The sequence below is a fragment of the Canis lupus genome, chromosome 14, assembly GCF_003254725.2.
Source record: "Canis lupus dingo isolate Sandy chromosome 14, ASM325472v2, whole genome shotgun sequence".
NCBI classification, from domain to species: domain Eukaryota; kingdom Metazoa; phylum Chordata; class Mammalia; order Carnivora; family Canidae; genus Canis; species Canis lupus.
In genome coordinates this window covers 59,777,948-59,791,977 of record NC_064256.1, presented here as the reverse complement: position 1 = coordinate 59,791,977, position 14,030 = coordinate 59,777,948, and the positions used below count along the sequence as shown (strand labels likewise).

The 14,030-nt window shown below is 46.1% G+C and overlaps 1 protein-coding gene across 1 annotated transcript in view; it reads right to left on the bottom strand.

The window, feature by feature from the left end:
* PTPRZ1 (protein tyrosine phosphatase receptor type Z1) overlaps nt 1–14,030 on the bottom strand; it is a 157,663-nt gene that overhangs the window by 68,373 nt on the left and 75,260 nt on the right. The window contains exons 3-6 of the mRNA XM_035698435.2: nt 10,713–10,892; nt 8,444–8,595; nt 5,115–5,210; nt 4,537–4,603 (exon numbers count right to left, since the gene is read on the bottom strand). Of these exons, the coding sequence (XP_035554328.2) occupies nt 4,537–4,603; nt 5,115–5,210; nt 8,444–8,595; nt 10,713–10,892 (495 nt within the window). The remainder of the gene's footprint in view (nt 1–4,536; nt 4,604–5,114; nt 5,211–8,443; nt 8,596–10,712; nt 10,893–14,030) is intronic.

Genomic DNA, 14,030 nt, shown 5'->3' with positions numbered 1-14,030 from the left:
GGGCGCGGTGACCGCATGAGCTGCGGTGGGAGGACCCCCGGGCCTCAGCCCCCCGCGGCCCGGCTGCTGCGGGAGAAGCAACCCCGCTGCTTGAGCTCCCCGAGGCTACCCGGAGGCCCCGGGGCTGCACAGGAACCCAGGACGCCTCTACCCGCCGGCCACAGCGTCAGCCGGCTTTCCGATCAGCTGCGGGGCTTTAAATAAAAACACCAGTGTTGGGGATCCCTGGGTGGCTCAGTGGTTTAGCGCCTGCCTTTGGCTCAGGGCGCGATCCTGGAGTCCCGGATCGAGTCCCGTGTCAGGCTCCTGGCATGGAGCCTGCTTCTCCCTCCTCCTGTGTCTCTGCCTCTCTCTCTCTCTCTATGTCTATCAGAAATAATAAATTAAAAAAAATATTAAAAAAAAAAAAAAACCCCACCAGTGTTCCAGACCCCACCTGGACCGATTTAATTTAAATCTCTAGGAGTAGGGCCTGCGCATCTCCATTTACAGGAAAGCATCCCCTGGTGATTTAAACATGCAGCCGGCACTGAAAACCCAGAGTAGGGGCACCTGGTGGCCCAGGGCGTGACCCCGGGGTCCCTGGGATCAAATCCTGGGTCAGGCTCCCCACACGGAGCCTGCTCCTCCCTCTGCCTGGGCCTCTGCCTCTCTTTCTGCATCTCTCTGAATAAATAAATTAAATCTTAAAAAAAGAAAAAGAAAACCAAAAGTACGGTGAAGCTTTTGCAAGATGTTAGGTCTTTTTGAACCCTCTTTCCACCTGATAAAGTAAAATGACTGGCCTATTTTCATAGTCTATTCCAACTCTAAACTCCATGAAGACTGGGCATATCCAGAAAGCCTCAAAGAAAAAGAAATCCATTTAGAAGTTAAATTACTGAATGCTAATTTTTCTACAATCCAGAAAGTTTTGAAGGAAGGAGGGAATGCTGGTAATAATTAAAATTATAGATAACTGCTTCCAGTCTGAAATTAAGACTGAAACTTAGAAATGAAAATCTGCTTGGCTGAATCGATAATGTTGTGTATATACAACCTAAATCTAATTTTAAACCGTTGGAAAATTCAAGTTCTGCTTGGTTTAGCAGATTCATTAGTAACTTCTAAAAGTATGTCTCCCTCTCTTTTCGTATCAACATGAGATTATCAGAATTCAGACTCGGATTCACGTTATCTGAAACTGAGAAAAATATCTTTAATATGTGAATGTTTCCCACTTTCAGATTTATGCTTTTAATATCCAAAAAATGTTATGACTAAATAACCTCCTTCTTAATCATCAATGGGCTACAACTGTTTCTTTTTTCTGCTGAAGACGAAATTTATCTTACAAATGTTCTGTGGAAATGCGGATGTGGAGAATACTAATTAAGTCAGGAGCCAAACATTGACTCACTGCTAAATTAGGCGGGAAATGAAATGACACCGTGAGAGTTTTGAGGCCAGAACTCAAAGGAAGAAAGGAGGTGAGATCTGAATAGGGACGGTGAAACAGAGAATTTTCTTGAAATACTGTTTTGTACCTTGTTTTGTTTTTAAAATGTTATTTACATATACATCCTAGATTTCTGTCTTGGATATCACAGGACTTTTCAATTGAAAGTAGAGCTTTTCAATGAGGCCATGGTCTTTCAAGAAAATTGGAATAAGGTAATTTTTTGAATATACGTCTAGCAAAGACATTTGCTTCCTCTGAATCACCTCGCTACTGTTAACACAGGCGAGAATCACACCTGAGTCAATGCGGCTGTACTGGCAACCAGTCGCTATTCATTTGAACACACACTGGTGACTAACCCATCAACCAGATGCTCCCCTTTTATAGGAGGTTGCTAGCAAGGGGGGAAGATGAATAGGAGGGAGATAAGGAGACAAAGACCGTGATAGGGTCACGCACAGGGAAGAGCCCCTAAATACCTGACCGACTCTTGCTACTTAGGGCGGTAAGATTAAGAAGGGGCCATGTCAACACAGTCTGCAAGGACTCTGCAGTATACAAATTCCTGGGCTGAATTTGTGATTAAGAAAGCATCAGAAACCGTCCTTATGCCAACTCCCAGTTGAGAATCACGGATGATGTTCCTTGGGGTGTGTCTCTTCCTCTGCAACTTGGAAGAGTCCAACCAAACAACAGTTCTCTTGTTTTCGTGGACTCCGCCTGGGGGTATCAACATGCCAGCCTGTGTCGATGCCGCCTCACCCGCTCTCTCGCCCGACACGGAGCAGGTATGGTGGAAGGAAGGGACAGAAGGAGAGGTCGGAGTGGGGAACGGACGGGACATGGGTCTGTCTCTTGGAGGAATATAGGAAATGAGGAATCGGCCCACGTTGGAATAAGAGATTTCATAGTCTCGATGATCGCGGAAAGTGTTGCTCGTTGAACAACTGACATTCTGCGGAGAATACGGAGCAGGACCGGGGAGCGAGGCTGCAGCTCCACGTCACCGCCTCCCGGCCGCCACGGCCAAGGGCCAATATTGGGAAGCCTTCAGTTTATGGGGCACGAGGGGATTTTCTAGACTCTGAGATAGATTTAGTCTAAGAACTCTCAAAATAGAGACATTTACCTTTCAGAGGATTTCACTTATTTGGTTTGTACAGATCATATCTAATAACCATTCAGGTCAAATTGACGCATATAACTAATACGAATCCCCACAGCGTAGAGGGAGCAAACTCTGTGGACAGAGCAGGATCTGCACCCTGGCTCTACTACCACTTCTTAACCATATAAGCTCACGTGTCCTTGCTGACTATATTGAAATATTAAGTGTCTAGTGGGGCGGGTGATACACCTGCAGGATTATTATTCTCTTTTCTGGTAAAGGAGGAGGAAAGAAGCCAGTGCACAGGTAGCAGGGCAGAGACTCAGAGAGCAGAGGACCCGGGGGGCAGATTGGGAAGTGGCCCCAGGCAGTCCGAGAGACAGGAAGTTCTGTTTCCAAACTAAGAGCCAGGAGACAGGCCGAATGGCGCTGCTGGGAATCCAGATTCTCAGGGAGGTTATTAGGCGGCAGCCGAGGCTCCGATGAAGCGCTTCCCTCAATGGCTTGCGCACAGTTAACATTCAAAAGGAAACCTTAGCCAAAGAATATGAGCAAATTGGTTCTTAAACTCCTGTGAGCCTCATAGGACGCTCCTAGGGAGACCCAGAAACAACGATGAAGCCTCGGGAACAAGTGGCCCAAGTGCTGCAGCCCAAGTCAGGACTAACCCCCTCTAGTTGGGCCCTGGGGCTGCCGCAAGGCCTGGGGACATTCAGAGTTCACGTTCCGCACGAGTTTCAGTGTAGGGATTCAAACAAGCTGCCTTCCTTCAGTCTTGATAGAATCCACTTTCCGACTAAGTGAGGGAAAAATTAAGCGTGGCTTATGGCATTCAGTGCCCAATTCCGCAATCGAGTGGATGGAGGGAGGTAACAACTTCATCTTGCATTTGATTGCACCTTTCAAAAAAAACCCAATGAAAGCAGCCCTGCGTGAGCTCACCGATTCCTGACTTCTGCAAAGTTCTGTCAATCAAGATCATCACATGTGGGCGACAGAGAGGAATCAATGCTAGGCCTGGCTTTTGCTTTCAAAAAGGATCTATATGAATTTGGTTCCTGCTTTCAAAATTTTGCAGCTTCCTGGAGAGGAATGATTCTTATTTTAGCAGTAACTCAGAGCAGCAGCTTTAATACCGTGTGTGTGGATGCTTACTAAAAATAAAATAACAATAATAACAGGTTGGCTGTCTGTTGCCCATGTTGTCACAAGCATTCACCGTGACAAATGCCAAGATCCATGGTGGAACAATATCAAAGCATATGGCATCTTCTTCTATGTAAGTGTTTGCCTTCTTCCAAAAACCCTGTCATACTGGAAAAGCAAAGGACCTATCAAGGAAACCACCGGGAAATAAATTTTAACTTGAGTAATAATTCTCTTTTCAGTTTGAAACATAATGTTTATGAAATTAACTGGTCTCAGATTATAGAGTCTTTAACAAATGTACAATGCAGTCAGAATGGATGAATACATTTTATTTTTTAAAGATTTATTCATTTGAGAGAGGGAAAGAGCATGCTCCAGCGCATGTAGGGCACAGGGGGAGGACGGAGGGAGACACAGAACCCCAAGTGGACTTCTCACTGAGCATGGAGCCCAACTCGGGGCTCAATCCCAAGACCTGAGATCATGACCTGAGCCTAAATCAAGAGTGGGATGCTTAACCAACGCCAACGCAGGCGCCCCCAGAGTAGATAAATACATTTTAAATGCGTGATGTCATTATCTTCAAGAATAAAATCAAAAAACTTCAATTTCCTGCTTGACATGAACATTTTATGATTTTTATAAGACCAAAATTTCAGGTAAGATATTCTTTAGTGAGACGCGTATAAATCGTCAAGTGTGAGAACTGAAAGATTGCTCCTCTTTGAAAAGGTCTTTCCTTCCTCCTCTTGGAACAACTTACATTTGTAATATTATAAACATTCACATGCATCCAAAGGAGAAATCTGGAAGAAAGAGATTTCTCCAAAGAGCTTACCGAAACGGCTGACACTCTCGACTCCGTCAATAATTGCTTTGTAATCCAGATTTTCTTCCATGCCAACCTATTAAAGAACAATGACATTCTAAGAATGGGATAAAATATTTGATTAACTCTTCAATGACTCTTATTTGATGACTCTTCAATGAAAAGATGAATGCATTGCATTTTCAGTGCCCAAAAGCAAAGCCCTCCAAACGCATACTTGTTTTTTAAACAGGGAGATAAAAACAAGTAACGCACACAGAAATCAGCTACCTTTTCAATTCTGCACGGAGAAAAGTACACCGTAAAACTGCGGCTTCACAGCCCCTGCTCCACGTGCTTAGGATGCTGTGCGTGTGCCCAGGGGCCAGTCCGGGCCGCACAACAGCCGCCCGCGGGAAGCCACGTACCCCATCAGTGAAAGCAAGAGCCCCCTCTGCCACACAGCAGCCAGGGGGCTGTTCTGTTTGAAGACCATCACCAGTTACTCCCACTGGCAAGCTCTTCCATCAAAGAGCATGCCTCAAAACGTCATATCAGGTGATCGCGGAAGGAATTAGGTTAGCGTTCAATCTACGCATCATGATTACCTCGAACAGAACGGATAAAGCTCTTAACTTCCCTTTTGCTTTTACTGCTTCCTCAAAACTTGAAAACCGGTCCGCGTCAAAGCAGTAGATCTGCATCTGCGGATGCAACAGTGACAGCTTTATTATACACGAGGACATCCAAAGGGCACCACAGGAGCAATAAAATAATTCACCAATTCAATAAATACTGTTAGAAAGGCTCTTTAAAGCTGCATGACTCTATATTCTGTACAGTTTCAGAATCTTTTATCCATTACACGTGCAGACGCCTGCATTCACTATCACTTACCACCCTGCAGGGAGGAAGGAAATGCAACGTGAGACACATGGAGGACAGAAACGGCCGCAATGGGGCTAACAGGGAATACTGAGGCAATAACATCCTAGAAAAGTCGTCTCATAAGATAAACTATCAAATATCACTGTGACTATTTTGTTGGAATTCTTTCAAGTGTGGTTTCATCTTTGGCTGGACGTGCCTTTCCTAATGGTCTGGGTTACCTTTTTGGACATTATCATACCACCTTTCAGTTCTTTTGAGACTTCTGTATTTATTTGAGAGCTAGCGGGAGAGGGCGATTGCGGGGAGGAGGGACAGAGGGGGGTGGGGACGGAGAACCTCAAGCAGACTCTGCACTGAGCTCAGAGCCCAGCACAGGGCCTGACCTCCCAACCTTGAGATCATGACCTGAGCCGAAGGCAAGAGCCGGGCGCTCGGTGGACTGTGCCGCCCGGGGCCCCCGCGTTCTGCTAATGGTGAAACGCTCAAGGACTCTCCACGTCTACCTACAAAATACCAAAAAGAATTTCAAGGTCCTTATTCCGAGTGTCCTGTCCTGCTGCCAGGCTGTGTCCCTTGTGAGGTTCTCCTTCAGCCTCTCCTCTCGCTGCTCACCGTGCGCCCCACGTCCCGAGCATGGAAATCGGGCCCCTCAGCCCGTTGGAAAGCCTCTGCCAAGGCCGATGCTGGGTTGGAGCCACAACTGGAGAGACAGCAGGTGTGAGGGCCAGGACGGCCGTGGCTCCTGCCCCAGGTGATGGCAAAGACTGCTGGGAGAGGGGCTGTAAACCAACCTGGGGGGGGGGCAGCTGCAACACTGGTGGAGGAGGTGAAGGCGGGTGTGGGCAGGGGGCGGGCAGGGGGCAAGAGGGGAGGACCGAGGGCACCGGGAGGTAGCTGGCTGTGACTGCAGCTGAGCGCACGGCGGAGAAGACACAATGGTGGGGGACAGGCAGGGGCCACGCCATGGGGCTCTGGGGAGCATAGGGTCCCTCCAGCCACCTGGGCCGGGGGCGGGGACCAGTTCCGAGGCAAGAGACAAAGGTGGGCCGCAGTCCCTCGGCCCTCCCACCTCACCTAGGGCCAACCTGAGAGGACGGGGTGCAGGAGCCAACCCCCACCAAGTCAAGGATACCCTGAGCTCCCTGCGTGCACCTTGCTGGACAGAGTCCAAGGAAGAGAGACAACAAACACACAGTCCCTGGGAGAGAACCCGAGGGGCTTTCTAATAAGAAGATGTCTGAGGTGTAGTGCACAGATGCTGCACCATTTGTTCTGCTGGTGCAGGGGCTTGTGTGGTGAGGGGTTTTCTTCATTCTCCTCTTTGCTCTAAATGAGCAATATTGTGACAGAGTGAATCTCCCTGACGGGAGAACGTTCTATGTGTAAGGCATTGACTCTTATTTCCTTCGACAAACCAAATTTGATGAATGTGTTTTTCCTTAAGGATAATTAATATCCTTAACAGTTATCCACTGGGAAAAAAAATGGATCAGCTGTAAATCAGAATGTGCTTATCCACATTAAAAGTTTTTTAGTCCTTTAACAGATAATTCACTCATCTTATTTTTATTCTTGATAATAACTATTTTGACAACAAAAGGAACACAGTTTCATTACAACTAACTTTAAAAATATGGGAATTTTGAAGGAGAAAAGAAAAGGCACCTATCAGGCCGTCACCCAGGGAAAATCACTGTTCATGTCTTCTTGGCTTCCCTCAATTATTTTTACAACAGTAATAATTCTCTCTCTCATTTAATGTTCATAATAACTTCATAAGGCAGGTACTACTCCTCTTATGTCACTTTCACAAGGGAGACATGGAAGCTCAGGTAAATTAAATATTTGCATAATGTCACGTCCATGATTCCTAAATGGTGAAGTCAGTAGTCAACCCTAGTCCATCCGACTCAGAGTCGGGGCCCTCAGTCACTGTTTAACGAGCTTCCATGTTTTACAAAATCAGAGTAATGATACTGCAATATTATTTTATATTCTGCTTTTTAAAAGCAGTAATATCTTAAAAAAGAAAAAACCCATTAATATCTCATAATGAACCTTTTCTGTGTAAATAAGTCATTGAAACACATGATTTTTACAAGATCGGTAATATTCCATCATAATATATTTTTTAAATACATTTTTATTCGCTAATTTCTAATTTCTACACTGAATGTGGGGCTCAAACTTCCAACCCGGAGATCAAAGGTCACATGTGTCACAGACTGAGCCAGCCACAAGCCCCTCCATCATGATGTATGCAACCATTTCCTTTTCTTTCAATTTTTTATTATTAAATATCTTTGCACATACATTTTTGAGCCTGTCTTCATTTTTTAGACTAAATTGTTATGAGTAGAAATGGTGGGCATTGGGAATAAAATGTGTAAAGTTCTGGATAAAAACAAGGAAAATACCAATTTATACTATTTCCAGATGTATCAAAGCGTTTGTTGTATACTCATTATTTATTATATGTATATATTTTTTTACCAAATTCAAACTTTAATTTTTTTTATTTATTTATGATAGAGAGAGAGAGAGGCAGAGACATAGGCAGAGGGAGAAGCAGGCTCCATGCACCGGGAGCCTGACGTGGGATTTGATCCCGGGTCTTCAGGATTGCGCCCTGGGCCAAAGGCAGGCACCAAACCGCTGCGCCACCCAGGGATCCCTTTTTTACCAAATTCAAAACTGAAAAATGTTCTAATTTTATTTTGCATTTCTCTGATACTCCAGTAAATTGATAAAATTTTCTTTTTTTTTTCCTCCTCCTGAGCTGTAAGAGAAATTTCATTTCTTTTACTCAACATCTGCTCAGACGTCAGACGTCTATAGTGTGGCCCCCTGGATTGCCAAGAAGCGGAAAATCAAGTATGGGTCTTACTGAGCTTAGTCCAGTGAGGAAGGCAGATATCAACCAAGAAACCAGACAGATATAACTATAATTTATAAAATTTGATCATAAATTAATCAAGTCATACACTACATAAAAATCTCAATGGTTTAGAAAACGAAACAGAGTAACCCGTGGAACCAGACTTACTTCAAGTGGAAATTTTTGTCCTTCTAAACTATGTTCCGATCCTTCAGAAGACATATTGCATTTTCCCCAGTGGAAACTTATCTTGCTTGCTTTGAACACCATTTCTGAAACTCCTCCACTGAGACGGTAGTCATTAGTGAGATTAATCTCCACTTTAGAGAAAAAAAAAGACAACACAGAATTGCATCTCTTTCTGAACATCAAAATTACAAATTTCAACTAACTTTTCCTCAGTCAGAGGTACATTAAAAAAAATTATTTGCTAAATGAAAAACAATGAAGTTGCCATTTGGAAGCTAAGCTTGTAACTCTGCAAAGATACACTGGATGTATCTCAGTGAACTAAGACAAAGACCTTCACTGCCTTAGGACTCGAACTGCAGCAGGCAGCTGGTCCCTCTGCCCTGTCCTGCTTGGTGTCCCGAAATCACCTGCCCCACAGCTCTGCTTTCCTAAGGCATTTGATGGTGCTGAGGGGACAGCGCAGAGAGAGAAGGAACAGAAAAGTGGAGAAGAAATGTCTTCCCTTGGAGGTGCCCCCGCTCACTTTCAACCCTCCCCACTCCTTATCAGCAGGTGTCGTGTCCCATGTCCTGGTCCCTGCAAGCAGGCATCATCCCCGCTTCAGGAGGCTCCCGCACTTCTGTCGGGTGGGAAATCCCTTCCCACTGGAGGGGTCTTAGCCATGTGATGTTTGCACCCCAAGGGGCAACCCAGAATCTTAACTGCTCTTGTTTGAGCTCCACAGTAGATATTTTCACTCTATTTTACAAACGGTCTGAAACCAATGCTTCTTTTAAGAGCCTTTTACTGTCTCTTCATCAGATTTAAATAGTCTTTGTTCCATGAGGCAAGAAACCATGGTTGGCGTTAGGGACTGAACCCAACATCTTGGCCAGCTAGCTAGAGACCTAAACTTCCATTAGTAATAATAACAACAACAACAAGCACAGTAGCAGCAATGCTCAACATTTCTGTATCACTTGCAATGTGCTAGGCACTGCACTGAGTACTTTATATGTGTTAAACACTTGCCTTTTACACAACCTCACACAATGAAGGAAGGGACACCATTAATACCCCCTTTTACAGACAGGGAAACTGAATCATAGAGTTTAGGTAACTTGCTAAACGTTCCACCCGTCACGGTTCCACTTGAAAGAGCCAGCAGTGAACCTAAAAAGGTCAAGCATTTAACTAGATTCCACTAAGGAAAATAAAGCAGATATTACCTGCTTTACTCCTCTGTAACATCTTTCAAGACTGGTAATGAGAATGTCAAGTTTCGGGACAATATGCTGTTATGTATTTAATGAACATCTTATAATGTATAATCATTTTATTAGTTATTCATTAATTTAAGAACACCTATTAAATGCTTAGTGTGTATAGGAACTGATAGAAAATTTCTTACCCTCATTGGACTTAAAATTACTACATTCAAATAATTGCATTACCAAAATATCAAGAATAAAGACTCACTAATGATAGAACCACTCAACATAGCTTCTATTATAATTTAGAATAGTTTTTCTGATGAGTATATTTGCTTTTATTATAGAACTTCCCCATATACATACAATTTTGTTTAAAATATAGTATCAGAAAAGGAAAGTTATTCACTCTTGAAGATTATTTTGTCCCTCTATTGTTTACTGGAATTTTTTGTGGTATTATATTTTGTATATTTAGGAAAAAAAAGACAGTCTATTTTAAAAAAGCATTTAGAGAATTCTTTCTAAGGACAGTATATAATTTTGAACTTTCTATATAGAAGCATTAATTTCTTTATTTTTTTTACTAATTTCTTTTCTTAAAATTCAATTATAGTTGATTGCTTTCTTTCGTGTCCCAATATTGAACATAGTATGGGGCTGAGCAAACAAGCGCCAACACAGTGTCCGAGGAAAGGAAATTCTGATTAACTAGGTGATTTAACCAGAGATGGAGTTATTAAACTGCATCAGCTGTATCCTGTGTTATCAATTCTTCTGGTGGAGGCATCACTATTGTTCTATTATTGGAGAACAGGATGGGATGACCCAGGTCATTTTATTTTTGTACACATTTTCAAAATGTCATCTAAACTTCCGATTTACTGTATTCTACTTGGTTTCTTCTACTATAGTTTCAGGGCAGTTCATAGTACTTTACACACACAAAAAGGAAATGAAATAAAATGAAGGAAATGAAAATAAAATGAAATTGATATAAACATACTCTGAGCCCAATAGGCACACTCAAGTCAAACAAAATGCAAACATTTTACCTGTTTTCCCCGTGTTATGAATGAACGTGTTTTCCAAAGACGTTTTATCCCAACCCTGAAATTTAAGTTTCTTAAGATTCACGTTGACTTGGGTAAGATCTTCATCAATATTGATGGGAGACTGTTTGGGGCTACTACACGTTGGGTACTTCTTTCCCCAGTTTTTTTGATTCAGTGCTCCTAGGGAAAGGAAAGGGTAAGAAGTTAGTTTTTTAGATACTGTGCAAAAGCTCAGCTTTGTATTCTCAAGTAGTCCAGACATTTCGTAACCATAGATATAATAGTAGAAAATACTGGAACATCTTTGAATCGGTTCCTAAAGCAGTTGTGCCAGGGTGGGGTTCTGGGCTTTGCTGTGATCCACGGTCGGAGGCCTCTGTGAAGCCGCTCGAGCTCTGACTCAGCAAGGGCTCGGCTCGGCCCTCGCTCCTGGCTGATCGACAGCGGCCTCCCACCACCTCTCCGGCCTGTGCAAGGCCAGGTCCACCCAGCAGGTGCAGCAGGTGCCAGGTTCTGGCCTCCCTGTGTGCTCCGTGGGGTGGGTCCCTTCCGGCCTCCTGTCACCCCACCTACGTGATCCTCATGCTTTCCCTGAAATGTCTCCTCCTCTCTCTCACTCTTGTTTGTTATTTGTTATGTTGTGCCCAAGATTGCGAATCCGAGAAACCACTGAGGAGCTGACACCGATGCAAGTACACGAGGGTTTATTCACAAGCTCGAGCTTGGGTCCAAATGCACCCGACACAGCAGAGCAGGGACTTGGACCCAAGATCGAACTTGTGAATAAACCCTCGTGTACTTGCATCGGTGTCAGCTCCTCAGTGGTTTCTCGGATTCGCAATCTTGGGCACAACATTTGGGGGCTTGTCCGGGATCCTAGAGACCCCCAGGACCACATCCAGAGGGTTTCACGCCTGGTGAGTGTACTCAACTTTTTCCACTTTTTGCACGCATATTCTCTGAGAGCTCTACACTGTACTTTTACCTGTAGGAATTCCCATCTGTATTAGATTGACATTGGCTTAGGCGGATGCACTGGTGGGCCGTCGACCGGGGGTCTTGAGGAGATGTCCCTTGCCCCTGCAGGGAGGACTGGGTCCTCATCTGCAAGGAGGGCCGTCTGCCAGCCCTTTCAGGTTACTTTCTGTTTTGTCTCTGCGGCCACACTGGAATGTTTGTCTGTGTTATTGTGTCCTTGTTAATCGTCTTTGCTGTGTCTTGGTGTGGGTGGGGGACATAATGGGGCAGACAAAAACCAGTCCCCTGCCTCTTATGCTCTCCCACTTCTCGGACGTTAGGGAAAGAGCTCATAATCTGAGCACAGACATACGGAGAGGGAAATTTCAAACTTACTGCATGTCAGAATGGCCAACCTTTGACGAGGGATGGCCCCAAGAAGGAACTTTCCACCTACCTATTATCTTAAAGGTTAAGGCCGTGATCTTCAGGGACAAGCCAGACGGCCACCCTGACCAGGTGCCCTACATCCTGGTCTGGCAGGACATGATCGAGAATCCCCCTCCTTGGCTAAAACCATTTTTACTCTCCAAAGCACACAACTCGGCTGAAGGTAAGGAGAGACTCTAGGTCCACTGCCAGACTCTCCCGGCAGGTCTCCAGGCTCCTCGGCAAGCCTACCGATCCGGCCGAGGTATATGGTGTGAGACAGGGTAAGGATGAGAGTCCAGCAGCCTTCTTAGAGACAGTCATGGAGGCTTTTAGGCAGTGCACCCCTAGGAACCCAGAAGCCCCGGAAACAAAGGCCGCAATTATCACGGCCTTTGTTAACCAGGCCGCTTCAGACATTAAAAAGATATTGCAAAGAGTAGAGAGACTGGGGGAGAAGAGCTTGCAGGACTTAGTAATAGTAGCAAAAAAAGTCTATAATAATAGAGAAAGTCCAGAAGAGCAACAAACCAAACTAAGTGACCGGCAGACCTGAAACTTGGCCAAGATCCTGCTGGCCACAACCATGGACGACCCACGGGAAAGACGGAGGCACCTCAAGAAGCTGGCTTCAGGGACAGGTAAGGAGGATGGCCCTGGTCCCCCTCGGGAGCGCCCTAAACTGAACAAAAACCAATGTGCTTATTGCAAGGAAGAGGGCCACTGGGTGAAAGACTGTCCTAACAAAAGATCTAAGGCCCCTGCCAAGGTCTTGGAGATGGAGGACCTGGGCGACCAGGGGAGTCGGGGTTCGGCACCCCTCCCCGAGCCCAGGGCAACTCTCAGAGTGGAGGGGCAACCCGTTGAATTCCTAGTGGACACTGGGGTACATTTGGTTTTATTACAACCCCAAGGGAAATTGGCAAACAAGACCTCATGGTGCAAGGGGCCACGGGCGCCAACAGTACTCATGGACTACCCAAAGAACTGGGGATCTCGGCATGGGCCGGGTATCCCACTCCTTCATGGTCATCCCCGAGTGTCCCTACCTGTTGTTAGGTCGGGATTTGCTCACCAAGATGGGGGCACAAATTCGCTTCTACCCCGAAGGGGCACAAATCCTAAACAAGGAGGAGCACCCGATTCAGGTGCTTGTCCTGAGTCTAGAAACTACTATTGTCTCCATCAAACGCCCTCAGCCCCAGTGACTGGCACTGACCGTTGGCTGCAGGAATTTCCCCAAGCGTGGGCAGAAACTGGGGGAACTGGGCTGGCCCGGCACCGACTGGCCATATACATAGAACTAAAGCTGGAGGCAGACCCTGTCAGGGTCCGCCAATGCCCCATGCCTCTCGTCTCCCTAACCCAGACTGGGACCCCCTCTGCATGACTGCCAAGAAATTTTGGCACAGGTGCACGGAATCAGAGTGGATCTGAGAACTTATTCGGAAGACGCGCCCTCTTCCTGGAGAGCCGGGAGCCGATGGCCTTCACTCTGCCCCGGGCCTACTCTGGCCTCTAGGCACAGCTTTATGATTCGGCCCATCTGCGCCTTGTCCCGCAAAGATCGTGGGCCCGGGGCAAACTGCTCGGCCGACTGATGGCGTGCGACGGCAACGGGAACGTGCAGCAGGAGTCCGTGGGCCCGCGCACGCTCCTCTGTCCTCCCGCACCCAGCAGGAGGCTCACGGTCGTGGTGCAACAAACACGAAACTCCCAGGGTCCTCGAACGAGCCTGCGCTGCGCGCGTGGCTGGCGGTCACCTCTGCGGACCCTGGCGCGGCGCGGCCACCACCGAACGCTGGACTCCTGCCGGGCAACCAGCTGCTCCTGCCATCTCCGTCATCCCCTGCACGCAGAAGCCATCCCGGCGCCCGTCCCTGTCTCCTCCCCATCGAGCCTCTGGGTCCGCCTCCCAGGGACGTCCTCCAG